Genomic DNA, 26525 nt, shown 5'->3' on the forward strand with positions numbered 1-26525 from the left:
AGACATGGAGCTCAACTGGCCTCCCCACCTGGGAACAAGAACAGGTGCAACCATTTGCACTAATTAAGTATTTTTCTAGTTCAGGAGGCCTGTTATACTATTACTCTAATTATGATGATGATTATTATTATTATTATTATTGTTATTAATGATATAATTATTATTTTGGAGAAAAATATATAATAATCATGCTAATATTATCCTCATCGGTATCCAAGTAATTCAAAACTGTTTAACTAATGTAACAAAAAGACAAAGATCCAAAACCATTATTATTATTATTATTATTATTATTGTTATTATTATTATTATTAATGATATTATTATTTTGGAGAAAAAGATATAATCATCATGGCTAATATTATCCTCATCGGTATCCAAGTAATTCAAAACTGTTTAACTAATGTAACAAAAAGACAAAGATCCAAAACCATTATTATTATTAATAATGATATTATTATTATTTTGGAGAAAAAGATATAATCATCATGGCTAATATTATCCTCATCGGTATCCAAGTAATTCAAAACTGTTTAACTAATGTAACAAAAAGACAACGATCCAAAACCATTATTATTATTATTATTATTATTATTCACAGTATTACTATTGTTTTTGTCTTTCCTCACTCATATCTGATTCAAAACTATTTAAATGAGGTATCTATTTTAACGAAAATACCAACACATTTCACCTTGGTGTGCTAAAAAACACAAGATATTTTTTAAATGTATTTCTTTATTTAAATGTTTGTTTATTTATATTATTGCAAATGCACCTGCAGCCCGACCCATAGCACTGGTGTGTCTGTCTGTGTCTGTTTCTTGCGTGTTTTTACTGTGTTTTGCTGTACCCAAAATAAAATTGCCCTCCGGGGATTAATAAAGTTAAATTGAATAGAATTGAATTGAATTGAATTGAATTGAAGTGAGGAATACTGTATACTGTATAGTGTTTAAGCCTATTTCACACTGTTTGCAACTGGTGCACACAAAAAAAGACCACACTCGGGCCCAATGCTGTTACTTTCAGCAGGCACTCATTGAACGGCTCAGCTTTTCAAAATACACAACTTTATATTTAATATATGCATATATTTACAAAGAATAGAACATCACAATATAGTTGTATAATGACAAACAATAATGCAACATAATTTTCCCAAAAAGTAAATGTAAATTTACCTTTATAAACCGGGCACCGGGGGTTTATAAAGGTAAATGTTTTCCACGGCTCATCAACTTTACTGTCCATTCAGCATGTGAGGATCATGTGGTTTTTCAAGCAAAGGTCACCTCGGAGCTCCCTCGGTCCGTCACAAATCAACAGGATGCCGAAAACACAAGACCTGTGCCTCCTCTTCTGCCTCGTCGCCGGAACGAATGCTTGTTACAAGCAGTGGATCCCCGACACAAACTATGAGAATGAGAGCAACTGGAACACGGGAGTCGTTCCATGTGGCAACGACCAAGTCCAGTTTCCCGCCCACAGGAAAGTGTCGGTGTACGTGGAGACGACCCATTCCGTGCAAGAGTTGAGGCTACCGGTTGGTGGGGAGTTCATCCTGAATTCAGGGGCCGGATTCTATGTCGGCGGCGGACAGGAGCCTGGCTGTGGAGCCGGTGCAAAGGCCCAGTTCAAAGATTCAGACTCCCTGCAGTGGTGGGACCCGGCTCTGTGGCGGGCCGCCGCGTCTCTGGACGACTTGGAAGAAGGACGGCCGCTGTTCTCGGTGCACGAGGAGAGTGTCCCGTGCTGGTACGACGACGTGATCTTCAGAGCCTCCTCCTCGTTCAGGGTGGACACCACATCCCGCAAACCCGACGTGCCCGTGAAAAGCGTGTCCGTCCTGGGGAGGATGTTTAACCGCAAGGCTGAGTTCTCCCAATACCTCCGGTCGCGCTCTGGCCGTCTGCAGTTCCACGGCTCGTCCACGGTCAGTGTCGGCGGCTCGGGCTGTGCTGATCCGTCCGGCTGTGAGTGTGGGAACTCGGCCAACCGTGAGCGGATCTGTGCCACCGTAACGTGTCCCCCTCTGACCTGCAAGAAGCCCCTCCGTCCCGAAGGCCACTGCTGTTATGTGTGCGGTGTCCTGATCACCATCCAGTACGCCACCGGCTTCAATCTACAGGCCTACAAACAGCGGCTCCAGAACCTCTTCCTCGTCGATCAGGCCTACAAATCTGTCCAGTTGGCCATGTCCAAAGTCTCCAAACCGCAGTACGTCTTGAGAATGGTCCCTTTTGGTGTCTCGGCCACCATCCAGGTGGTGATTCTCGATGGCGAGACGGGCTCAGAGGCCGGTACGGTCGCTGAGAAACTGGCCTGGGCCATCCTGAACGACGCACATTCTCAGGGTTCGAACCTGGGGATTTCCGAGGCAGAGTTGGAGGCGTCGTCCGGGAGCAGCAGCGCCAACGGGCCCGGGGTTGGCGCTGGGGCGGTGACGGGGGCTGTGTTTGGCATCCTCATTCTTGTGGCCCTCGTTAGCATCGGCGCTTTCTTGGTGCATAAGGGGTTTGTCCAAATACCAAAGATACCCATGCCCTCAATGCCCTCGGTGCCGTCTCTGAGGAGCTCCAAGAAAGACGGTCACATCGGAGACCTCGGTGGACCCCTGGACCTCGGCTTTGACAATCCCATGTTTGATAAACCCTCAATGCTGCCTGCCATGCCCACTCTCTATAACGCAGAGTTGAAGAACTCCATCTCCATGACTCAGACAGGTGTGCACTTTGTCAATCCAGTGTATGATGAGAATGAAACAGATTTCAGTGTTTGAGCCTCACAGAAATAAAGCACTACAAATCATTTATAAACAACTTTAACAATCAGTTTTTTTTTTACAATGGAAATATCTTGACGTATAGATTGAAAGTCACTTCACCGATAATGACACGTACACACATCTGATGCCTGAATGTATTGATGCTTTAAATAAAATAATTGCAAGGAGGTAATGCGTCTTTGATTTACTAGCCTAGAGACAGAAAAACTACAGCAAATTCATAACACGAGCCGCATTTAAACGCTTCATGTCATTAACGATCAGGCATTCCCGACAGTAAGTATAGCTGTTCCTAATAATAACTTCATGATATGCCAATCCGTGTGCACGGCACACCCAAATATCCTTAAGATTGTGGGCTGGGTGGAGATTCTGATGAGCCAGAGCATCGGCATCAGTTATACTGAAAACACCATGTTGTCCTTCTTCGAGAGCCAGGCAGCGGCATACAAGGGCTCCACAAAATCAGCTTTGTACTTATGAAGCAGCGCCAGCGGCCCGGTTACATCATAGAAGGCAATAAAGCCTTTAGAGAAGTCAATGTACAAGCCGATCCTTGTGATATCGGCCGTGGCCAGGGGCGTCTCCGCGTTGTCGTGCCACAGAGAGAAACCCCGCTGGTTCCGGCCCAGACACCAGGAGAAGTCGTTGCCTGTGATGCAGCTGCTGCTCTCCTCCCCCTTGCGGTCGATGCTCTTGTAGGTGGCTCCCACGTGTGCCCCCTCTCCGCTCAGCTCCAGTTCAAAGTAGTGTCGACCCTGGTAGAGGCTCTCCGAAGTCATGGCCTGGCGCCAGTACCCGAAGCGGGCGGGGTTGTCTGGGTAGCTGTGGTGCCAGGGGCTCGTGTTGGTCAGCTTGGTGTTGTCCTCGGTCAGTCGCAGAAAATGATGCGCAGTATCCGGGTCGAACTTTAAACTCCGTGAATCTATAGGGGGAATGACATTCGGAGTCAAAATATGCTCAGTCTTCATAGTTTTGCTGTTTGCTGATTTCCGCCAATAAAAAGCAACAAAGAAACATTATTTTTATTATTTTTCTTTATTATTTACATTTCAATAAGTCCTCCCGGGACTCTGGGTCAGGCAAGGACGATTGCTGAGATTCTGCCATCTGGGTCTGGATTGCAACTTTAATACCTACATTACCAGACAGAGAGGTATTTTCTTTGATAAAGATTATCATTTTGAATGATAATTTTTTAGCAACTCAGTGGTTTATTTCGATAGATACTCTATGTACACAGTGTATGGTGCACCCACCGCTTCTGCATTCGCTCTTTATTTTTTCAGCGAAGCAGGAAAGGATCTGGTCACAAACTTCCTGTGTAGCCACCGTCACCACTTGGCTGATAGCGGCGACATGGTCGATAAGGTTTCTGTGCACGGCGGGAAGACATTTGTCAACCGCCACCGTCTTCCACTCGGAGGATTCCTAGAATAAAAAACACAGCAGAAGTATTGTATCGCTATCGTATGCAACTGGAACTCAACGATGACTCTTCATTATCTCACAATAGATAAATACTGTAGGACGAGTGGTGTAGCGGAGGGCAGCTATACAGCTATACAGTATACATAATAATAATAATAATAATAATAATAATAATAATAATAATACGGTTATATGAAAATTAATTGTCATACAAATAATATAAAGGGCATTATATTTGATGCAACATTTCTAACATTGGCTTAAAATTCCCCTTAAATTTGGATGAAAATATATAATTCTGGCAACAAATGTTTTTGGAAAATGTAGCTTGACTAACATGACAGCCCTGACTGTTATATAACATTATTCTCAATGATCCAGAACTAATACAGTGTTTTGAGCGGAATAAGTGGATTTGTAGGTATGTCCACTCTGTATGTACTGCCAACAACCCAAACGTCAAAGTAAACACAGAATGCTCGCTGCTTATTGGATCCAACAGAATATTTAGCCAAGCTTGTTTGATTGGGTAGGGGAATTTCTACCTGCAGGAAGTCCACATCCGACTTGATCCTGGTCATCCGCTGCATTTGAACCAAGGTCTTCTTCAGCTCGGCTTTCCTCTGCTCCAGATGCGTCTCGATGCCCTCGGCCTGCTTCCGGGCCTGTCTCTGGGCGTCCTCCAGCGCCCCCACGGCCGCCTTCCTGGCCTCCTCCACGGCCTCCTGCAGCCTGGAGAACTGCTTCTCAACGTCCACACAAACATCTCCCATGGAGCTCTGAGGAGATTGGAGGGGGGGCACAGCCAGATAGAACTTGGGAAATTAGTTGGTGATTAGAAAATGGAAAATTGTGCAACAGAGTCTAAAATGACCATTAGGTTAACCTTCGCTGATGCGGCATTGCTCTGGAGCTTGCCGATGGCCTTCTCAGCTGCTGCAACAGTCTTTGTGAGCTCTACCTGCTCCTTCTGCAGCTCCGTCTAAATAAAAGTAATGCATACAACAAACACAATTCAACAAAATATAAAGAACTAAATATCTTTAGACAGAGGTATGCTGGTGAATGTGTGGGTCCCCGCGAGACCTCGATTTGCTTGCGGGCGTCCCCTGTGGGCACAGTTTCGTGGCCCTGGTGCTCCTGGCTCTCGCAGCCCAGACACACGCAGCGGCCGTCCGTCAGACAGAACAGCTCCAAAGGGAGCCGATGCTCCCCGCACGTCTGGCACTCGATGTCGTGGAGGGGCTCCACGAGGCGGTGGTTCTGGAATCTGGCGTTCCCCAGATGGGGCCTGAGGTGGGGTTCGCAGTAGGACACAAGGCAGGTGAGGCAGGATTTGAAGGCCTTGCAGGGGCTCTCGATGCAGGAGTCGCACAGCACGTCGGCGTGGGAAGGTGGCGGCGGCGGCGGCGGTCCGTCCCCGGATGACCCCGCTGCGATGGGATCAGCGGGCGTTTTCATTTCTTGGCAGTCGTCCCGGTTCTCCCGCGGCTCCTCTTTGACGCTCCCCTCGCGGTTTGTCCCGGCAGTATCCATGCCTTGGCGGGATCCGCTCTAATCTCCTCTTCTCCTTCTTCTTTTTACTCCGAACACAACCCCCGACTCTTGTTTTAGGCCTGGAGCTCTGCGCTAAGCTTCCGTTTCTCCCGGTTTTCCTCCACAGGCGGACGCTGCTACTTCCTACTTTCGCCTGTCAGGATCCAAGGACCCTTGTGAGCACACATGGAAAGAATTGAGAACCACGCCTAAGACCTCTGTCGGAGTCAGCCGGCTTAGCCCTTCTCCTGTTTCACCCCCCCCCTTCCCCTCCTCTCTTCTCCCTGCGTTCAACCGCACTGAACATCAGGCTCGGCGCGACAAGATCAAGCAGAGAGAAGGAAATGAGTAAGGCATTGTGTCCGGGCCAAATAGGGGAAATGACCGCGCTCTTGGTACCTCTGAACAAGAGTAGATGTAGTCACTTTTCACTTGGAAAATAATAATCGATAAGAAGGGATTTCATGACAATGACAAAGCTGAGCCGTGTGCACGTCTTCAGTTTCTTTCTATAAGGGGTGCATTTCAACGCTGAATGTTGACAAGTTTATTTTATTATAATTAATTATTATTATTATTATTATTATTATTATTATCTTTTTGCCTTGCACTCAGTCAATTCTTCTGTGGTAACACCTGAATTCCACCCCCGGGATTACAGTTTTCCTCAATTGTTCACACACTAACACTTGTACATGAGACACAAAGACCACAACCTGCAACTCATGTACCAATCCCCTGAACTAATCCTGCTAAAATGCAAGCACATTTCAACTTTTTCTTTTAAATGCCACACACACAATTCTCTGCGTTTGGCACAATCTTCATGAATAAAGCCTCTCGCGTTCACATGGAACACACTGCCGTTCAAAATGCGGAACTTAAATGTCTTACTATCCACACGGACTCAGCACATGGGCGAACACGTGTCGCACATTTTTTCAATTAGCAATCTGTGACGAAAGGGCCACAGGCGAGCTCTTCTGTTTTGGGGCAATGTTATCCATTGCAACATAGAAGAGAGAGGCATCGCATGAGGAGAGTAAGAGGAGGAGGATGACAAAGACGAATTGTAGAACTGAATATCAATGCAGTTCTGAATGATTGCTGTGAACAGCACATTTTCTATTCTTATGTGTTTTTCTTTATGTAGGCCACTTTACACATCCAACTTTGCGCTTGTTGGGATGTTGGGCCGGCCCTAAATAGTCGACCAAACGTTAGTCGACGAGAAGAGTAGTCGACCCAGTTTTTCCATTGGTCGGTTAGTCGCAGGAAAAACAAACAAACAAAAAAAAAAAACTCAGGGAACTGCGCCTTGTCAATAATTAACGTTAAAACCAAAATGGCTGGACCCGTTTACGCTAGAGGGCTTTTCAATTTGAAACAAATTGTATTAAAAAAAATTATTCGGTCTCCTTGCTGGTTGTTCCGACACATTCAGAAGAATAATTACAGCTTTGGATGAGCGGCATCTGCCGGTAACGTTTCATGCAAGTGCGCCGCGTGGTGGTGAGCGGTCTAAAATTCCGAATAAATATTGAGTATATAAGATTAAAAAAAAAAAATACTCCGTATATTATAAGAGCCATTTGAAACCATTAATCAGTCTTCAACAACCAAATCCTACACCATTTGCCCCGACGTCGGCGGTTGCGCCCGAGTCCCGGTGCCCGGGGAATGGGGAGGCGCGGCGACAGGGCTGCCAGGTCTTCGCTTTTCCCGTGGAAATTGTCATGCTTTTGAAGTGTTGTGATAGCAACGATGGCAAAGATGTTGGGCTTTAAAACAAATGTATATCGTTGGTCAGGGGCATATGTCAAGTTCTGGTATTGGGCTGGGTTTTGAGCTGGTTCTATTGGCCGTTTTCGGTTGGTTTTGTCACAGACCTGGCAACCCTGTGCAGCGAGTTTAGCGAGGCACGAGGGGTAACCGACTCACCGGGAAAACGGTGTTCCGTTCGCCGCATTTCACTGCGAATAGTGTCATGTGTCATATGTCATTTAAATGTGTACATTAATAAAATAAAAATAGGGCCTAATTCGTTTAACCAATGCAATGCATTCCAGGAGTCGCTTCGTGCCTGCAGCACTTGTAAATTAAATATTAATTTGGAAGGCTGGATATTTGGTTTAGTATTTATCTGTACTGTGGTACCGTACTGTTAACAATGTTAGTTATAACTTGCTTTCTCAGCCCTGGAACTCACACCATTTTCTGAAGCCCCAAAAACATATATTTAAATAAATAAATGAATATTGTAAACCGCGATGATTAGTCGACTAACAGCTTGAACTGATGACTTATAGTCGACTAGGAAACTCTTTAGTCAGGGGCAGCCCCATTGGGATAAACAGTGTTTGGGTGGACATGTTTTTGTTTATATCACAGTATTTTTGATTGAAATAATGTGTCTTTTATATTTAAGTATAAAAACATGATACAAAAAATATTTTACAACAGACTGTACAGAACAGTACGTAGGTAGTAAGTATAACACTGAACATTCATTGTAGTGTTTTTCATTGAGCACATTAGTCTTCTGTGTGTGTTTTTGGTTTTGTGTGCAGAGTTCTGAAAACAAGAGGTATGTTTCCAGAAAACGTGTGTAAACAGTCTAGGAAAAAATGCGGTGCCATCTGATCTGATCTTATGTTGCTGATGGAGGAAACTGTGAATAAACACCGTGAAGACAAAGAAGTCACTGTTTTCGTGTTTCCTTGTCATTCTCAAATTCTTCAAGGCATGGCATTTATGTTGTAACAGCTGAATTCATCCTTTTTATGCCTGGTTTTGGATTGCGTTGTGAGGCATAAACACTGCTTTTGTGAGGGTTTTATTATTTTTTTTTTTTTGAATTATTAGGACTAGCTTAAGATGCCAAAGTAAGAGTTTGTGTCCTTGTTTAGACACACTTTACTGGAGCAAAGAATGTAAATAGGAAGCGAGTTTCCTGCTGTGACAGGGCGGCTCAGTAAACTGTATATGGCTTGGTATGTGGTTTTTTTTGTTTTTTGTTGTTTTTCAACTTCCCATTATGAAACTTGTTGAACAATAGTTACATATAATACATATTTCAGTCCTATTCCATTTGTCCATTTGCTGACCATCTCAATTAATTTTATGTCACTTCATATGCTAATGTCAAGAGAACTGCCTTGAAAATGTAACATATGGTTACCACAGTGCAATAAAATACAACAATGAATCATTGTAAATGAGTACTTTTATAAGGCACAAATCCATTTCCTTTTAGGAATATAAAAACCATCACATTCGATCAGCATTCATTTCCCTTTCAGATCTTGTCCTCGCAAGAAAAAGTCTCACATTGACTCACGGTGACAAGACACAAAACTGATATACATAATATTGTATCATAATTCCTTTCTGAGTAATTAATTGAAATGCACATAACAAAGATGGGACATGCTATTGGTTGTATTAAAACATGTTTAAAAAATATGTTTCTTAAGATGTACGTTTCACACAACATACAATGTGATGCAAGTTTCACCTCAGTCAATATCTTAAAAACGATGCATACAGATCGGCACAGGCAAAACAGGCACGGTAGATTTTAGGATTTACCCCACGGGGGCAAACACACAGACCTGTTTAGGGGAAACAGATCCAACAGCTATTCAGCCTTCCATGTATTATATAACATGGCATTACAACTCTGCAAAACTTTGCTGGATTCACTGAGCCATTGACTGTGTCGGTCTACCTAGACCAGTTTAGAGCATTCCTGATGCGTTTAAGAATCTCTCACACATCTCTTCTCGTGAGATCAATTTATTGTGCACATGTCCTTTCTGCCTGGCTAACCGGAACATTCCTAGCAGAGGTAAGCTGGCCAATCCTCCATGTCTTCACACAGCAGTCTCTCTGCGACGCACAGTGACCCTTACAGCTCCATTACCACACAGCGGGAGGATCATCCACAACAATCTGAAAAGTGACACCAAATGTCACCATTACATCATTTCACCTTTTGTTGAATATCTACAGTTCTGTGTCCTCAATGCAGTCTGGCTCGTCAATGGTCTCCAGACGCCGCTGACAGGCGTCTAGGATCTTCTTCCTGGGACCCAGGGGGATGTGGATGCTCTTGAGGTCGTTGTCCGAGCAGAGCAGCAGTGCTTCAAGGTCTATCTTCTCTCTTTTGAAAATTGAGATGAACTCATTCATGCTCTGGGTGGCCAGGAAGACCTCCAGGGGGCTCGTCTCAGGCTCGTTGTCATCGTCGAGTCCCAGCTCCACCTCCTCCCAGGGAAGCTCCTGCATATTCCTCTCCCGTAAGCTGCGTGCGCTGCCGATGCTGTCTTCATCCGGATTGGGGTAGGGATGGAGCCGGCTGCGTAAACGCACGGTATCACCTGTTCTAGACACACTGAAATCATCTTTTTCAGGAAGGCCAAACATTCCTCCACTGATGTAATTTCTTCTAAAGACCATAGTGCCTAGGCCAGGCCGGTTGAAAAGGGAGTCATGGCCTGAATCTGTGCTGATTTCTGAATAATCGATGTCGGGAGTGTGCAGGTCTGGCTCGCTAATGGCACGCGAAATGGTATCATCGTTTCCCCCCGGAAACATATCGCGAATGTTCCGGTGGCCACGGTCCTTCGGGCTGAGATAGGTGCCCTGTTTGACAAACATGATGTCATTGCCCAGCTGAAGGCCAGAGAGAGAGCGGACGCTCTTCCTCCCGTCCTCATAGATCTTGAAGGTCCCCTCTCCTTGTTTCCTTTTCTCCAACTTTTTCTGGATCTTCGTCTTTCCGCGGCTTGTGGCATGAAGGGTAGCCTTTACGGGGCAGAAAAATCTCACGTTACATAAAAACGAAGAAGTATGAGGTTTTAAGCACAGATTCATGAAAGGTACCGACCTGAGAGTATGGCACACTGGCGGCGGCTGGACTGAAGTTGTGCAGCTTGCGACTTATCGAGCTGCTGGTGTAACTGGAGAAGCTCATAGCATCCGATACAGAAGCCTCGGACGCCTCCTTGAGAAACTTGCGCTCCATGCGCTTGTGGTGCTTCCTCTGGAGCTTGACGCAGTCTTTGATCCGCCGCTCGGCTTCGCGGAACGCCCGGTCTTTCAGCTTGCCAACCAGCTTGGGGTTGAGAGCCGCTTGCTTTGACGCGATGGAGTCCAGATAGCGGACGCAGTCCATGTGAGTCTTGGTGGCGGCCATGTCCAGCGGGGTGTGGTAGTCGTTGTCCAGGCACCAGATGTTGGCACCGAAAGACACCAGGAAGGACAGGCAGTTGTTGTGTCCATTGGCAGCTGCCAGGTGCAGAGGTGTGTTTCCCCAGATGTCACACTTGTCAGGGTTTCCCCTGAAAGCCACATGAGAACTCAAGTTAGATACTTACTTTGGAATAACTTTGAAAGTTGAAAATTACTACAGTTTAATCACCCGCGGCTAAATAAAGCCTTATTATCAGGTTGACAGGCGACAGTTCCAAAGGATGTGACAAGAACCAATAGAGGGATGGCATTCTTTTAACTCTTGAGTAAATCCATGATTCTTTGTAGTATATTTTCATGACTAACAATGTCATCAATTGGTTGTTCATGGGGTCATCATTAAGCATTTAAAAGCGGTCTTTCCAAATCCAAACAGGTCTTTCCAAATATAAAACTAATCCCGAAGGGTGCTGGCCTACACTATATTCGTAATAAATTCTTTTGTCATCAGGCGACAACCCATGACCTTAAGGTTCTCTCTGTGTACACTGTCATGTTGCTGTTGGTTTGTAATATGACCACAGACTTGCCAGCAGCGCTACTTATGCCGTGTGGATCCAGTTACGGGGGGAGGCTGCATAGGATGTTTGCCGAACAAGGTCCACAACTGTAACTGGTGATGTCACGCTGGATTCCTCAAGTCATAGAGAACCACATGTGAAGGACAGGCGCAAAGCAGGGGTGCTTTGTTTGAGGTTTCTATGTAATGATAGCCCTTGGACTCAATTAACCTAGAATTACCAGAATTCTGTTCTTCTTGTTCCACAACATTTGCCAGTTGATTGAAATGTATGCCGACGGTGAAATTTGTCAAGTACGTCAATACACGCGCAATATTCTTAATTCATGGATCTAAGAAGTCCAATGAAACTGTGTAGGAACTCAAACTTGGTCGGCGTTTTTACAATTATTTTGCATGGATCATCCAGAGAGTGGAACTGTGCGTTTTATGGGACGTGTCGGGAGCGGGCATTAACCCTCCGACTGAGCCACGTAAATGCTGCTCAATCATTGAATAGGTGCAGCCAGTGCAGAAGTTCAGATATATTATTGATGGTCACTCCTTTAAGGTTTTCAGAGGCTTGCACCGGAACCTGCCAAACCTGAACCAAGTTAAAGATTAGCATCTACTCACCTGCCGACCCTGATTTAAACCCCCAGGGTTGAAATGGGTTCAAACATTGACTGCTGGGACACTGCAGTGGGACGCTCGGCACTCGGTTAATGGATGACCGCAGTCTAATGTACATTCCCAATTGATGGAACTGTCTTCGGTTTTGCGTGCTCAACATGCGAGGAGTGTTGTACTTAGCAACAGGTCCATTAAGCAATAATAAACCCGCAATGGGCACGAATTGCACAAAAAATCAATTAGTGGTTGTTCATATCGTGGATGTTGAAACACAGGAAATTAAAATGTTATGCATGGCAATCATAACTCCAGCCCTTCCTCCCCATGCAACAACACAAACTTCTAATATTTGATAAATGATACAACATAATTAACCGTTATTAGTATCACGCTGGTATCATTTCAAGAGTGCCTGCCATACTGGACAATTTACTTATCAACTCCTAAAAATGCTTCAGTGAAGGCCCGCGCTCTGTTCTTAACTATGTCCTATACTATATGTCTATACTCTACTATACTAGATGTCCTTAATACACAAAATGCCATATATCAATGACATTGTGTAAAAAAAACAACCCTACACAACCCCCCTTATATAGTTATGTAACGGCATTACGTTGTGTAACGGCATTACATTGTGTAACAGCCTTACATTGTGTAACGGCCTTACATTGTGTAACGGCATTACATTGTGTAACAGCATTACGTTGTGTAACGGCATTACATTGTGTAACGACATTACATTGTGTAACGACATTACATTGTGTAACGGCATCACGTTGTATGAGGGTGCTTTGCCCTCACAGGATTTTTAGCTTTTCAAACCAATATGACAGCGATTTGTGTGTCATTTTAGCTCTTGATGCCAGTCAAACTTTAATATAGGGGGCAGTTTTTGTTTTTTTTCGTTATCAAGTGACCCTATAGAGGATAATGCCTTTGGTCAAATGTTTACACTTAGTCCGTGGGAAGTACCGTGTTTTCACACACTCCCAGCTGCAGAACCCCACGTAGTTTGGTGCCTAATGTATGCATTGGGTGGTAAAACAGGGGTTTTCAATTTGTGAAAATCAATTTTCTTTAATTTTGCTTCTTTGTTTTTCCCCCATACGTACGATAGTACATTCGTGCAAACGTTTATTGATGGCACAATAGCGTTGCACACACCATTCAACAGTGGCCCAAAGGACAATAGTGAGTCACTCTATTAAATTAAGTTGATTCACAATGGGCCCATTTATCCAGCCTGTGGGCAAACCAGGTCAGATGGAACAGAAAAAAAATAGCCTTGGGAAAGTTCCCTCGTTCAACATTGCCATGCATTTGTATAGTATACACACAGACTTCCTTCCATTTTTGTTGCCTTTTCTTTGGCCTGTTATCACGTTTACCATTTCAGAACATTTCATTTGTATGTAAAAGATGAATGCTGTATGCTTTTCTTTCCTTTATCTTTTCTTTAGCATTCAATAATCAAGGCCAGGGAAGCAAGGCATAATGATAATAAAATAATGCTGATTTAAGGGCCTCCGGTAAAACAGTAGATTATGGAGGAAACACTGACAGAAACATTGATAAACCCCAGCACCATCCTGGGCCTTGTGATGTGGAAGCATGAGGGACATGGGTGCCCAGACACCGACGAGAATGCTCATCCCCCCATGCAGTTTACATGAATAGACATTGACCTTTAGGTAAATGCAGAGTGGCAAACAATAAAACGGTCTGTCATGGCTATTATGGCTCTAAGACGGTCACTTTCATTTCTTGATATTTTGTCTACTTCTGATTATTTTATTTCATTTGTTTAACAATGAAAACAACGTATAGAGGAGCACATACAGAGCAAATGAATTGAACGGCTGTTTCTGTCAGCTCAACAAATGATCAAATATGGAATTTTTTTTTTTTTTGTACACAAAATAAGGTTCGGGATTTGCACTTTAAAATGTGTTGTTCACAAAGCCTACGTGTGTTGGAGCTCATGCTCCATTCCACGCCACCGTTGATTGACCTTCCTCTGTTGGGCTTGTTTAACATATTTGACATTTTTAGGGGAGGGGTGGGGGGCGCGATGTTGAGCATCGCTTAAAGGCACAGGTAGACTTTCATAACAGCTCTTTCATACGACATGACCACTCACCCCCTGCCCACCACCAGGCGCAGAGCCTCCAGGTTGCCGTGGTAGGCAGCCCACAGTGTGGGTGTCATCCCATCCTCGTCGGGGGCGTTCAGGTCCTTCCGAGTGGCCTCCCTGAGAAGGTCCAGGAAGCCGTCCCGGGCCGCCCGGTGGTACCTGTCATTCATGGTTCGGCGCACCATCCGGCCCATGTCGTCCGATCAGCGTCATTTTCGAGAAATGGAGCCCACTACAGAGCGGTGTCCACTTGCGCCACTCTCCCACCTCCAGTGCGCATCTAGATTCGCTGTGCCGGGGCGGACGGGAAGGGGGGGGGGGGGTCTGCGGTAACTATGGTAACCAGAGACGCCAAATAACACTGCTCCCGGTGGCCACTGGCAGAGCAAACACCTCACCGTCTCGCTCCGTCGGCACAATCAATTTCAGTTTCAAAGAACTTTAGCTTTCCCGTCAGGAACGTACGTACTTTACAAAAAAAATAAAACAATAATAATAAAAATATTAAAATTGATTAAGTAATGAAATACACATCGTAAGACCAAAGTACACCCCATTTCACAACACTATGCCACAAAAAAATAAAGATATATTAGACAAAAACAATAAACATGATTTTAATGATTAAAATGATGTGCGATGTCCTATAAGGGATTTCAGTCTATATGAATAAACTGTATATCACAAAATGGTCTATACATCCAATTCAAAACCCGATGTTAAGACCAACTGAATTAAACAAATCAAATATATGAAAATGTAATAATGATAGTGAAGAAATTATATTTAAACCCAACGGAAGCCCTTACAGGTGGACGCAAAACCTTCTTTTTTTTGCCCTTGCTTGCTTTTCATGGCTTCTATTAATATTCACTAAAACTCTCTTTATATTAGTATTTCCTTCTATTCCTTCTATTTATTTGTACATTTTAGGCCAGATCTTATATATCTCACATATCCTTAATTCTGACTATAATGAATCGCGTGTCACAGATAGCAACCTTTTCATTTCGCAGCAGTACAATATCACTGAAAGAGCAACATAAGTCCTAATGTATGAATCGCACATCAATTAAAATCTTTCACATCATCATTGAGTTTGAGATATTCTAACACGAACTTTAAACAAATAATATAATACTAACAAAAAACAAGTACTAATAATAAATAGTATGTCATCCATACTTCAGACAGTTAGTACTTCTTTTTATTTTACTCTTATTCCTCAATAGTCTGAACATTTTGCAAGAAAATACAATTACAATAGTCCGAAATGTCCCTTTGCCTTTCGAAAGGTCGGTATACCTCATTCAACTCATTTGCAAGCCGGTTTATAGTTGGGGATTTGCTGGCTGCAGCGCTTTGCAGACTAAAGCCCTAAATAAACCCTTCCCTTTTAGACTCTTCAATGTCACCGTTCTGCAAGCGAAGCCCTCCGTCTGCTGTGGACGAGGGTTTGTCACGCTGTCCTCACAGTATGTATACCTGCCAAAGCGATTGTCAAAGTTCTAAAGTATGCAAGCATTTTGCCTGCAAAATTCAAATTTAAATTGCATCATTTGCAGAATGGCCACGCAATTTAACTTTTCGTTTTGAGCAAACATTTTTCACACAAAAGTCATAAATGTAAAGTTAAATGCAAGATTGCCATTTCTGCAAACTACATTTCAATTAGGAGTTGAGACGCATCCACAGGGAAGACCATCTGGCTCCGTTGAAACCTGCATATCAGTGCGCCTTTGTGGTCCTCGTACTTAATAATAACGGGCATTTTGCATATCTGTGGACCAAGGCGTGTCTTTTTTTTATCAGGTATCTATAGCAGTGAAGTGCCGAAGGATTTCCTCCAGGCGTTGGATAAAAAAAGATAATCGTTGGCTTTGTGTGACACACCCATTGAGAGAATTTGGAAGATGGTGTGAGGCGATGGAACGATGTAATGCGCCTCCAACAAACAAGGCATTGTTTTTGAGAAACTTGCAGATGAGCTCGCTCAGAATAACAACCACAGTGCTTTTCATGATGTATATAAAGTACATAAATAACAGTGTGAGGGGAAAAAAGGGAAATCCCTGGCATATTAGACTAGATTTCTTTCCTCCAGCTTTTTACATTTTATTTATAGTGATGCATTGTAAAATCATTCTATGAGGATGAATGACATTTAAACAATGTTATGTAATATCAAAAAGTTGCTGTTAACTGCGAAAGGAACCAGTTTCTTGTATTTTGCGTTTCTGGGGAAACAAAACCCACAGAGAATGTACAAAGTGTTTTCCAAGAAAACTCTTTTGAACTTTACGTGAATATTTTGTGCAAAACACTCTGTGTGTAGTAATAATATGGTGTTGTTCATAACAGATTTATGGACATTTATGACCCCTTGTACACAGAGTCTTAGGTAAAGCAGAGCGGCTGGGGATGGATATAAAAGCCCTGACTCAAGCTGCCTCTGGGGATCACACATTATCAGGTAGGGATCAAGATGCTACTACTCCTTTGAGTCTTTCTTTAATCTCCGTCGGTTATTTATTTAGCTTTAAGTAGTCTGGCATCCTTTTCACAATATCGTCTTATCTTGTGATATGAGTCTATTTGCCCTGATTCAATACACAAGAGCAATTTCGTTTTAAGATTCAAGATTCAAGAGGTTTATTTATCATGTTATCATGATTTATCAAGTTAATGGTTATTATCCGTGTGGACAATGGTCATTTGAATATCTTGATGGATTTGCAAATTGTCATTGATGCTACAGTTTGTAACACACAGCTTGCTGTGATTTGGAAAAACCCAAATTAAAAGGAAGATAGAGAGGAAGAGGATCTCCACTTTCGTATCGAACTGGTTTGACAACCGAGGTGATCAAGATTCGTGGCAAGGTTTTGGGGGGGAGGGGTTACGAAAAAGTGGGTGTAGCTATCAGACCTGTGATCTCTCAAATAGACCAAGAGATTGCAAAATACTGACTCAGGACTAGATCTGAGAAGAGAACATGTGTTTGCACACCTGCCCCCCGTGCCCTTGCTTGACCACCGGAGATCCATGTGAACCATGTAGGATGACAGTCAAAGACAGGGAGACGGAGGTGGTCCACCTGTCCAACAGTATCAACTCTGTGGGTCAAGCGGAGAGCAGCCTCAGTGAGCCAGACCTTGGCATCTCCTCCGGCGGCACCGTTAAGGAACGGGGCCGCAGCCGGGGCTGGGTGCTCTCGGGGATCATTTCCGTAAATCTCCTGATCCTGGGCTGTGCCTTGGTGAGCGGAAGCGCCTTCAACAGTGTGGCCATCAGCTCTGCCAACCTGCAGGTCTTCCTCATTATCCTTCTCCTGCTGACCACCATATGGATGCTTTACTATCAAATCTACACGTCCAGGGAAGACCGGGCTATCCTCTACAAGGACAGCCACGCCGGACCCGTGTGGCTCAGAGGTAACTTGCCCCCTCTCCTGTAAAATTTGTATGTTCTCAAGACTATTGCTTCCGACAGTTTGGGCAATTTTTCCTCTCCACTCATTGCTTGTTTTTGGTTTTTTTCAGCTGGACTTGTGCTATTTGGCGTTCTCAGTCTCATTATGGACATTTTCAAGATCGCCAACTATGTGGGTTATCTCCACTGTGATTCTGCCATCAAGGTGGCCTTCCCTGTTGTGCAACTTGTATTCCTAGTCGTTCAGGTATGACGGTCATCTATTATTCCTCCTAGATCTTGGTTAAAGATTAACTATAAGTATTCATTTGGTAATTATTATCATTAAATAATTAATGACAATTTATGTCAAACTATGGTTATGCTTTTCAGACTTACTTCCTATGGATCCATTCGAAGGATTGTGTGCAGCTGCAAAAAAATGTAACACGGTAAGGTGATTAAACGATGTTTCCCGGGCACGTTGTATCGTACTCATCCTTGGGTTATGTTGGTGATTGATTTTTTTTTAAAATTTAAATTAGGTCATAAAGAAGGACATGTTTGGTGCATTAACAGTTTTTGGTATTGTTATTACAGACATTCATTGCGTCCCTCACGTCCAACCCATTATTCTCCTTTTATTCAGCTGTGGACTGATGCTCACCCTGTCCACAAATCTCATTTTGTGGATGGCTGCCGTCACTGAGGAGTCTTTGCACCAAACAACCATTCCAGAAGATACCCAAAACACCTCAGGATATTCGGGTCGAAGAATGTACATTGCGAAAGGTAATTTCTGGAGGACAGACAAAGTGATCAAACTAGATGAAGTACTCGGCAAAAAGCGCCGCTATTCAGTATAATAATTTTGCGCTCTCTTGTGTCTTTCAGCAAGCTACGGAGATGACAAATGCAAGTGTAGCTATTCCTCCTGTAGTATTTTCAAGGAGGCGTACTACTACCTGTACCCCTTCAACATCGAGTACAGTCTCTTTGCGTCGGCCATGGCCTACGTCATGTGGAAAAACGTCGGGCGGATAGCCGACGAACACCATCACAGCCATTCAAAGTTCCGCGTGAAGGATGTCGTCCTGGGGCCCGTGCTGGGCATTCTCCTGGTGGTGGCGGGTCTTGCCACTTTCATAGTGTACGAGGTGGAGGTGGAAGACGACTACGGCGACACGAGAGCCAAAGCGGTCATGATGCACTTCATAATGAACGTGGTGATAATGTCCCTGATGTCTGTGGCGACGGTGGTCGGATGCACCATCTACAGGATCGACCAGAGGGAGCACGTGTCCGACAAGAACCCCACGCGCACCCTGGACGTGGGGCTGCTGGTGGGCGCGTCGATCGGACAGTTCATCATCAGCTACTTCACCATTGTGGCCATGGTCGGCACGAAAGCCAAGGGCTACCTGGATGCCCTGAACCTGGCCTGGGCCATTCTGACCGTTATCCAAATTGTGGTGCAGAACATTTTCATAATCGAGGGTCTTCACCGGGAGCCTTTCCACGAGGTGGAACCTCTCACCGTGTTCTCAAATCCATATGTGATTCAAGGGACCAAAGAGCTGTGCAATATTGAAGGCTCGGACTCTAAATCTAGCCCAGAACTCAAGGCTCACAATCCTCATAGCCACACCTCTCAGATGCCACACTCCGAGGAGCATCGGCCGAAACTCAGCTGGAAGAGGAGGGTGCTCAAGGAGGTGTGCGCCTTTCTGCTGCTGGCCAACATCATCGTGAGTCACAATTCTTTCTCACTCGCCGACTCTTCATCGTTTCTGTCGATTGAATCGTCTTTTTTTAAACGTGCTCTCTCTTCTCTTCTGACAGCTCTGGATCATGCCTGCGTTCGGCGCTCGTCCTCAGTTTGACCACTCCACTGAAACGGACTTCTACCAGTTCTCCATGTGGGCTGCCATTGTGAACATTGGACTGCCGTTTGGGATCTTCTACCGCATGCACTCGGTGGCCAGTCTCTTTGAGGTGTACGTCATCTCATAACACTGTGAGAGGAGTGTGGAGTCCTGACTGTTTTAAAAATCTACAAAGCAGTTTTGGAAATGTTGTTTTGCTTTAGACATGCTCTGTACTGTCACAATAGACAGCACCAACCAACACAAATGATAAATAGTTTTATATTTTAATGTGCCAATATAATTATATAAGTATACACCATCAGTAAGTATTCAAGAGCAAATGCAGTTATTATGAAGATTAATCAGTTTTTTGCATTGTCAATTGTATATTATTGCAGATGGTGATGATGATGATGATGATGATGATGATTATAATCATACTATTATTATTATTATTATTATTATTATTATTATATTGTTATTATTATTACATAGGCTATTTAAACTGTGGCGTCACCCGTGGGTTTCTTAAGAGCTGATTTGAAGCCTCGAGTTTGGCTTTCGGCTCACTGCCTAGGTATAAGTACATTCCACAGGGTTGCTATGCAGGGTCCCTGCCTTCCCCACACCCTACCTGGCACAGTGCACGGCACAGTGAACTGCCATTCAGAATCCCTTTCTTGTCATGAAAGGTGGACACGGAATGCAATGTATACTGTGTTGTGTGAGGAATCAACTTGTAAACACAGCAGAATGTATGGCCGGTAACTGTATAACTGTTCGGTGAGTGAAACAAATGATGCCGTCTATATTAAATGATGGAAGACTGTAATTGGTAAATTGAATAAAATGTGACTGGATTTCATTTTATGAGGTGTCGCGTGAAACTCTTGGTAGTATGCGCCTTTTATTTGGTTTCCAATCCCCCAAAAAACTGAAGAAGAAGCAAAAAGAAGACTCACTCAATGCATAGTGGATAAAATGTACTCTGAAGTGATCGTCTAACGGACACTTCAGATTTGTTCCCTATGCGGTCCACTTTCGAGATGGACTCAATATGTCTCCCCCTGTGGTTTGGACCCTCACTTGAGACGCTGTTACCCCCCTTGAAACCCTTTTTAATAGACCATTATTTTTACCAACCCAGACACCCATAAGAACAAGTGAACTTTAAATACTGAGGCCCTGAAGTCTTAAAATAATCAGTGACTCTATTTCTATTGCCAAGATTCTTTTTTTCCCATTGACTCCCAATTGGCGTTTTTCTAGACCAGCATCTCGCAGTCGTAACCTGAGTTTCACTTGAAAGCACTTTAACATGGAGGTCCATGTGAAGCCTCCTGAGTCATGCTGGCTGGCAAGGTGACATTTTAACGCTGTTCATGATGTGCCCGAAAGCAGGGAGTGATTGCTTGGTATTAATTCCAGGCATTGCTCAATTGACTGCAAGGGAGTGCTGGTTGAACTGCAGAATTTCTTCATAAAATATTAAAAAGGCTTTTCAAACGTTTCACTCAATTTCCTTGAGTTTCAAGTCGGAATTTGATTATTATGTGAACTTTTTAAATTATCTATCTCTCTATCCATCTATCTATCTATCTATTTGTTTGTTTGTTTGTTTGTTTGTTTGTTTATCACTGTTTTTGTCCTGTTCATTTACTTTTCTTAATATAATTACCAGATCATGTGGAAATGATTGTTCGTTTCTAGATGTGAACGAGAACATTGTGGATTGCCACCACACCATTGACAATAAAGTTGTGGAGGGGAAAAAAAAAAAAAAAAAAAAAAGGTCCACCTACTTTGAATACGTCACCAGGAAACGCGGAAGTGCAAAGATGTTTCGAGAGGTGAGGGAAACGAAAGCTGAGTCATTTCATTAAAAACGAAGCGTTTAACGTTTTCGATTATTATTAATGAATGATTATTTATGCTACTACTTCTATTCATAACAATAATAAGAATAAAGTATATCATAAATAATGACAACAATAATTACAATAATAATACTACACTAAATGCAGAATTGGTTACTCCTGTATTTTCAAACCAATGTTGCCTCTCGTCTGAAATAATTGCTACAGAGTTTTGATTGTTTACTTGTTCAAAAGGATTCTCATGACATTCATACCCCCTTTGGTGACGTTGAAGGTGAAATGAGCCACAGACACAAAATTAGGTGGGTATCGGGCACAACGCTACAGTGTAAAAACGCTCCAGATTTGGCATGACAGCGGTTATATGTCATCAAGATCCCTAACCAACGATCGTGCACACACACACAGTCATCCGCTGGCCTCGTTCTTCCATCTTTTCTTCCGCGCAAGTGCCATCCTGGTCTACCTCCTGTGTGAGATCCTGAGCAGCAGTTTCATTGTGTGCATGGTCGCCATAATCCTGCTGCTGTCGTGTGACTTCTGGACAGTTAAGGTGGGTTCGGGCTTCGACGCTGCAGGGCAGTTTGGACACATTGCATCGGGCCCAACGGCGATTCAGACATCTGGAGCATCTGTTTGGTCCTTTTCAGAACGTGTCCGGCCGATTGTTGGTGGGCCTGAGGTGGTGGAACCGAGTGGATGACGATGGAATGAGTCACTGGGTGTTTGAGTCGAGAGAGGTATGCGGTCACTGTTTGCAAAATCCTGATCCTATTTTAGTCTTGCTTATCCTAATCTTGGGAGGTGTATTTTATGTTTATAGTCATTGTAGTGGATCCAAGTATATGATAGAAACACAAAGAAAGAAAAAAAAAATATCCAAGTAGTATTAATTCCAGTATCATAATAGGACTCTGGGCTAAATTATGGTCAATCTGGACATTGTAGTATTGTGTCATTATGAAATTAAGATAATGTGAGTGTGGCAGTTTCTGGTGGGTGGAAGGACCTCCTGCACAGAGACACAGAAGACAAGGTTGCAGACACCAGTTTATTGTAGACAGTGGGCCAGCTGGAATAATAATAATAGCAGATAGACATGTGTCACAACACGGGCTCCTACCCTGAGTGTTATGGGGATGGGGGTCTTACCTGCTGCTCATTAGACCAACCAACGGGTAAGAGGCATGCAGCCACTCTGATCCCAATCACCTAGATCCAGGTCAGGTGGGGCTGCTCAAACCAGCCCATCCCCACGCCACAGTGATATTGTGATGGGAAATTGTAATTGCCCGCTAATTTTATGATTAGAGGATGTGACTTTAAATTTGAGGTTTGAAACATTCTAGTTTTATTTGGAAAAACATGTATGTCACAAACTTCAACTGGATTCCTTAACATGTGATGTTGAACTCAAAGTTGTACATTTCCCTACATTCATCGTGATAAATCATTATGTATATAACAATATAACTCGTTCCGCCATTCCGCCTGCTTTGTCGTTTCCTGGTGACAGCACGGGTGTGCTGAGCTTGGGCACGGCTGCCCTACCAAGAGAATGAAGGGGAAAAGCCGAAAATAAATAAAACCTTCTGAACAATTTTTTTCTTTTGGTCAGACACGGAGTCCAAACACCCACGAGTCTCGGATCTTCTGGTTCGGCCTCATTGTGTGTCCGATCTTCTGGGTGATTTTTGTGTTCAGCGCCGTCGTCTCTCTCAAGATAAAATGGCTGGTCAGTGACAGTCCCCATTACCTGTTTGTCAACATGGTTCCACTGTATTTAAAGTATATCGGGTGTTTTTTACAGTTGTGTTAGTACAAATGCATATTTTCTTATCCTTCTTTTGATTTTTCATCTTCTAGGCTGTGGTAATTATGGGGTTAGTTTTGCAATGGGCCAACCTATATGGCTTTGTGAGATGTAAAATGAATGGAAAGAACAACCTAACAAATATGGCAACTACCTATCTTGGTGTGAAGCTGTTTAAACCGGTAAGTTTACAATACATATTTATGATTATTGGCAACGGGTTAATCTATTCTTCACTATAGTCATGATATCAAAGGCTAAAACGGTTTGGTTAACACGGCCTTTCATCAGAAAATGCCCCACATGATTGGATTCCTTTCCTGTGGCAGGACAGTATTTTCAGGATAGTATTCAGGGTGTAGGTTAGTTGGTAGACCCCCACATCCTGGTTTATCATTCAGCCTGTTATCTGATGTGTCATGGACTCCCTGATTCATTCCAGCCATCTTTTACTCAACCAGGAAGTAACATCTTAAAGAATGTGAATAGGAACATTTACACCTACAAAGAAACAACTAATAGAACGAGAAATACCTGAAATTAGAAAATGCGCAAATGTGTATTCCAAGGGGCGTTACCGACGTGCGCAGAACAAAATGTCTCTGTATGTCTCTGGATGCAATTGGATAGACCTACAACCAATCACAACATTGGATAGACCTACAACCAATCAGAGCACCGAAACGTGTGACGTAGCGCTGAGCGAGTGAGTTGGTAAATTAAGCTTTTACCAAATCCTGTCAGAAGTACGGCAAACACATCCTTCTTATCAACAAAAGCTTTTTGGAGAAAATATACCGTCCAGTTCGTTTAATACTGTCGCCGTAACGGACAGTATTAGCGGCCATGTTCACGAAAAATGCCACAAAGGCGCTCCTCTCTACAGTCACGGTATCAAACCCGCCCCATATTAGATAAACGGTTCTGATTGACCCAACGCTGGCCCGGTCGGCTGGAAGTCTGTTCGAAGGGGAGGGTGGCCAGACGTATTCTGCAGAGCAAATAAAGCATGAGCAGATTGGTCTGGTTCCCAGGCTAAGAAACTATCCCACTGTGGGGGAGAGAACCATGTCCGCTGGAAGCACAAGTCACATTGACGAATCCCGATCGACTATAGCGCTAGACACCTAAACCGTCGTTATTCACTCGCCTGACATACAGCAACGTGTTTTGTTCTTACAAAATAGCTGAAATGGTGTTTTGTCCCCCCTAGACAATGAAATAAACGGTGGGGCCCTGGTGCTCAAGCAAAAGGCCATCAGCAGGGTTGTACCCTAGGTGATGGAGAAGGTGATGGAGAAGGAGTTGAACCCCGTATGGATCACCTCTTGACTATACTTAAAAATGATACTTGTGACAGAATTCTAATTGGGCTGGTGGCTGGCATCTTTTTTTTTTTTCTTGGGTTATATATCTTTTTTTTATGATTCACTTCAATATATTTTTGTATTACTATGTATGCAATCTATATACATGGCTGACAGGGTAAAATTATTAAAATATATGATTAATAAAAACTAGGCCTTTGACTCTTCTTTCATGCAGCTGATTGGCCACATAGGGGCAGAAGAGTCTGTGCTTTGTTAGCACATTTGGGGGATGTCCGTGTTTAAATTAAAGTAAAACCTAGAAAGAAAGAATCAGTGGAGAGCATTTGAAACTGTAGTCACACTGTGGTGGTCAAAATTGATTGTTTCCTTGTGTATGCCAAATTGCATTAAGTATCAGAACATTTCTTTGACATCCAATATCAAATTCTGTTGCTTTGGTGTCAGTGAGCCAATGAGTTTATCTAAAGGACTGATGTTGTTATTGTTTTTTCCTTTTTACAGATTTATCCCACAGTTAATTAGGCAGCGCCTTTATGGCAGAAAAAGACTTTTGAAGGGATCCTTCAGTTTGTTGTCTCTTTTTGTCCATCTCAACCAGATTCAGGCAAGAAGATCGACACCATTTTCATCCTTGTGAGTCCCGGTACCGAGATAGGGACAGGCACTCTCCACGCACACTACCTCACTTTATTCACGTGCCACTTTACTGCTCATATCTCTATATACATAATAGTCTTGCCTTTTATTCTATTTACTAATTGAATTGCGTTCTAGGAATCAATTAGTTTAGTTAGTTAGTTCATTAGATAGCTATTGTGCCAGTTAGTTATTGACCAGTAAGTACTTATTTTGCATAATCTCTGAGTGCGTTGCAATGTCATTTCACTACATATATGTATGCTTGTTTGCATATGTATGTGACAAATAAACATCTTGGGGCTGCATGCTAACAGTGTTAGCGCAATGCATGGCTACATAGGGAATCAACTAACGTGGCTCCTGTGAAATTAGGGAAATACACCTTCCAGCATCTTCAGGACGGAGCAAAGCACAAAATTGGGATCTGTTTTAAAGACGGCTACATTTTGAACTGTTTTTTTATTTTATTTTTTATATTAAACCCCAAACCAGTGACCCATCCAGTGGCTGCACTGACTGTCAGTTGTGTGTGGCCTCAATGTGTTGGTACTCTAGGGTTGCCAGTGCATTCGGCTGAGTTTTGTTGAGCATAATGTTCTGATGTGAGGCTCTGCAGTTCATATGTGGCAACCCCGTCCCCTAACTCACATGACGCGACGCTTCACAGCACTGCGCCCACGGGATGGATAAATGGTTTGTTCAGAATCTGCATTCGAGACAACCGAGATTGTGATTTGATGTTCCTATTTTTACTCATCATAACTGCGCAAAATGTATTGCATAAATAATGAGATGTCATCTCCTCTTATCCAGCTGATCAGATCTTATTTACATATGAGATTCATCGATCTTATTTGTATGAAAACCTTTTTTGTGGCAGAATGTTCAGTTAAACATATACACAATATGTTAGAGGATCAATAAAGAAATATCAAAGGCCCCGCAACAGCCATTTTTGGAGAAGCCTACAAATGTTCTTACTGAATCTTTTCTTGCTCTTTTTAAAAGTGTGACATTGTCCTCGCTACCCCCTCTAAATGATAATAACTGGTAAACTGACTGCCAGCAGGTCAAAGAAAAGGTGAAATTGAGGGATTCCTGTCATCAAAAGTGCACAACACATCCACCGTCACACACAGTGACGGATATTCTATCCAGAGTGTCATCCCTTCCCCTTGATGACTTGGATGATCCACTGCAACACCCTGAAAGGCTGAGATTGACATGGACTTTTAAAGAGATTTCCTTTGCCGATGGCATCGCAAAGCATCCCTTTTTTTGTCCACTGAAACAGTTATGCCATTCC

General features: G+C 43.3%; 5 protein-coding genes across 6 annotated transcripts; 3 read left to right on the plus strand and 2 right to left on the minus strand.

Annotated features, from left to right (window-relative positions):
* The first annotated feature begins 1095 nt into the window (after positions 1-1095).
* On the plus strand, positions 1096-2800 carry amn (amnion associated transmembrane protein). The gene has a single exon (XM_080009169.1). The coding sequence runs from the start codon at positions 1271-1273 to the stop codon at positions 2780-2782; it is 1512 nt and encodes a 503-aa protein (XP_079865295.1). The 5' UTR covers positions 1096-1270; the 3' UTR covers positions 2783-2800.
* A 381-nt stretch (positions 2801-3181) lies between these two features.
* LOC307236680 (tripartite motif-containing protein 16-like protein) lies at positions 3182-5918 on the minus strand. Its single transcript, XM_080009168.1, has 6 exons — positions 5306-5918; positions 5106-5201; positions 4765-4998; positions 4048-4219; positions 3838-3924; positions 3182-3713 (listed from the first exon to the last, which is right to left on the minus strand). The coding sequence occupies exons 1-6, from the start codon at positions 5753-5755 to the stop codon at positions 3187-3189; spliced, it is 1566 nt and encodes a 521-aa protein (XP_079865294.1). The 5' UTR covers positions 5756-5918; the 3' UTR covers positions 3182-3186.
* Positions 5919-9763: 3845 nt separating this feature from the next.
* ush1ga (Usher syndrome 1Ga (autosomal recessive)) lies at positions 9764-14450 on the minus strand (the record flags this gene model as incomplete). The annotated part of the gene is made up of 3 exons (XM_080009171.1): positions 9764-10564; positions 10647-11100; positions 14287-14450. The coding sequence occupies 3 exons, from the start codon at positions 14448-14450 to the stop codon at positions 9764-9766; spliced, it is 1419 nt and encodes a 472-aa protein (XP_079865297.1).
* Positions 14451-17275: 2825 nt separating this feature from the next.
* On the plus strand, positions 17276-19724 carry otop2 (otopetrin 2; the record flags this gene model as incomplete). The annotated part of the gene is made up of 6 exons (XM_080009167.1): positions 17276-17714; positions 17823-17959; positions 18085-18143; positions 18341-18483; positions 18586-19439; positions 19534-19724. The coding sequence occupies 6 exons, from the start codon at positions 17276-17278 to the stop codon at positions 19702-19704; spliced, it is 1803 nt and encodes a 600-aa protein (XP_079865293.1). The 3' UTR covers positions 19705-19724.
* Positions 19725-21674: 1950 nt separating this feature from the next.
* LOC307236685 (Golgi apparatus membrane protein TVP23 homolog B-like) lies at positions 21675-24723 on the plus strand. 2 transcript variants are annotated; one of them, XM_080009174.1, is made up of 6 exons: positions 21675-21738; positions 21845-21989; positions 22087-22176; positions 23055-23171; positions 23303-23431; positions 24463-24723. In XM_080009174.1, the coding sequence occupies exons 1-6, from the start codon at positions 21716-21718 to the stop codon at positions 24472-24474; spliced, it is 516 nt and encodes a 171-aa protein (XP_079865300.1). In that variant the 5' UTR covers positions 21675-21715; the 3' UTR covers positions 24475-24723. The 2 variants fall into 2 exon arrangements, with proteins under 2 accessions (XP_079865300.1, XP_079865299.1); XM_080009173.1 differs by having other exon boundaries at positions 23303-24723.
* The last annotated feature ends 1802 nt before the right edge of the window (positions 24724-26525 follow it).

The sequence above is a fragment of the Zeus faber genome (genome assembly GCF_960531495.2).
Source record: "Zeus faber genome assembly, chromosome: 11".
In the NCBI taxonomy this organism is placed as follows: domain Eukaryota; kingdom Metazoa; phylum Chordata; class Actinopteri; order Zeiformes; family Zeidae; genus Zeus; species Zeus faber.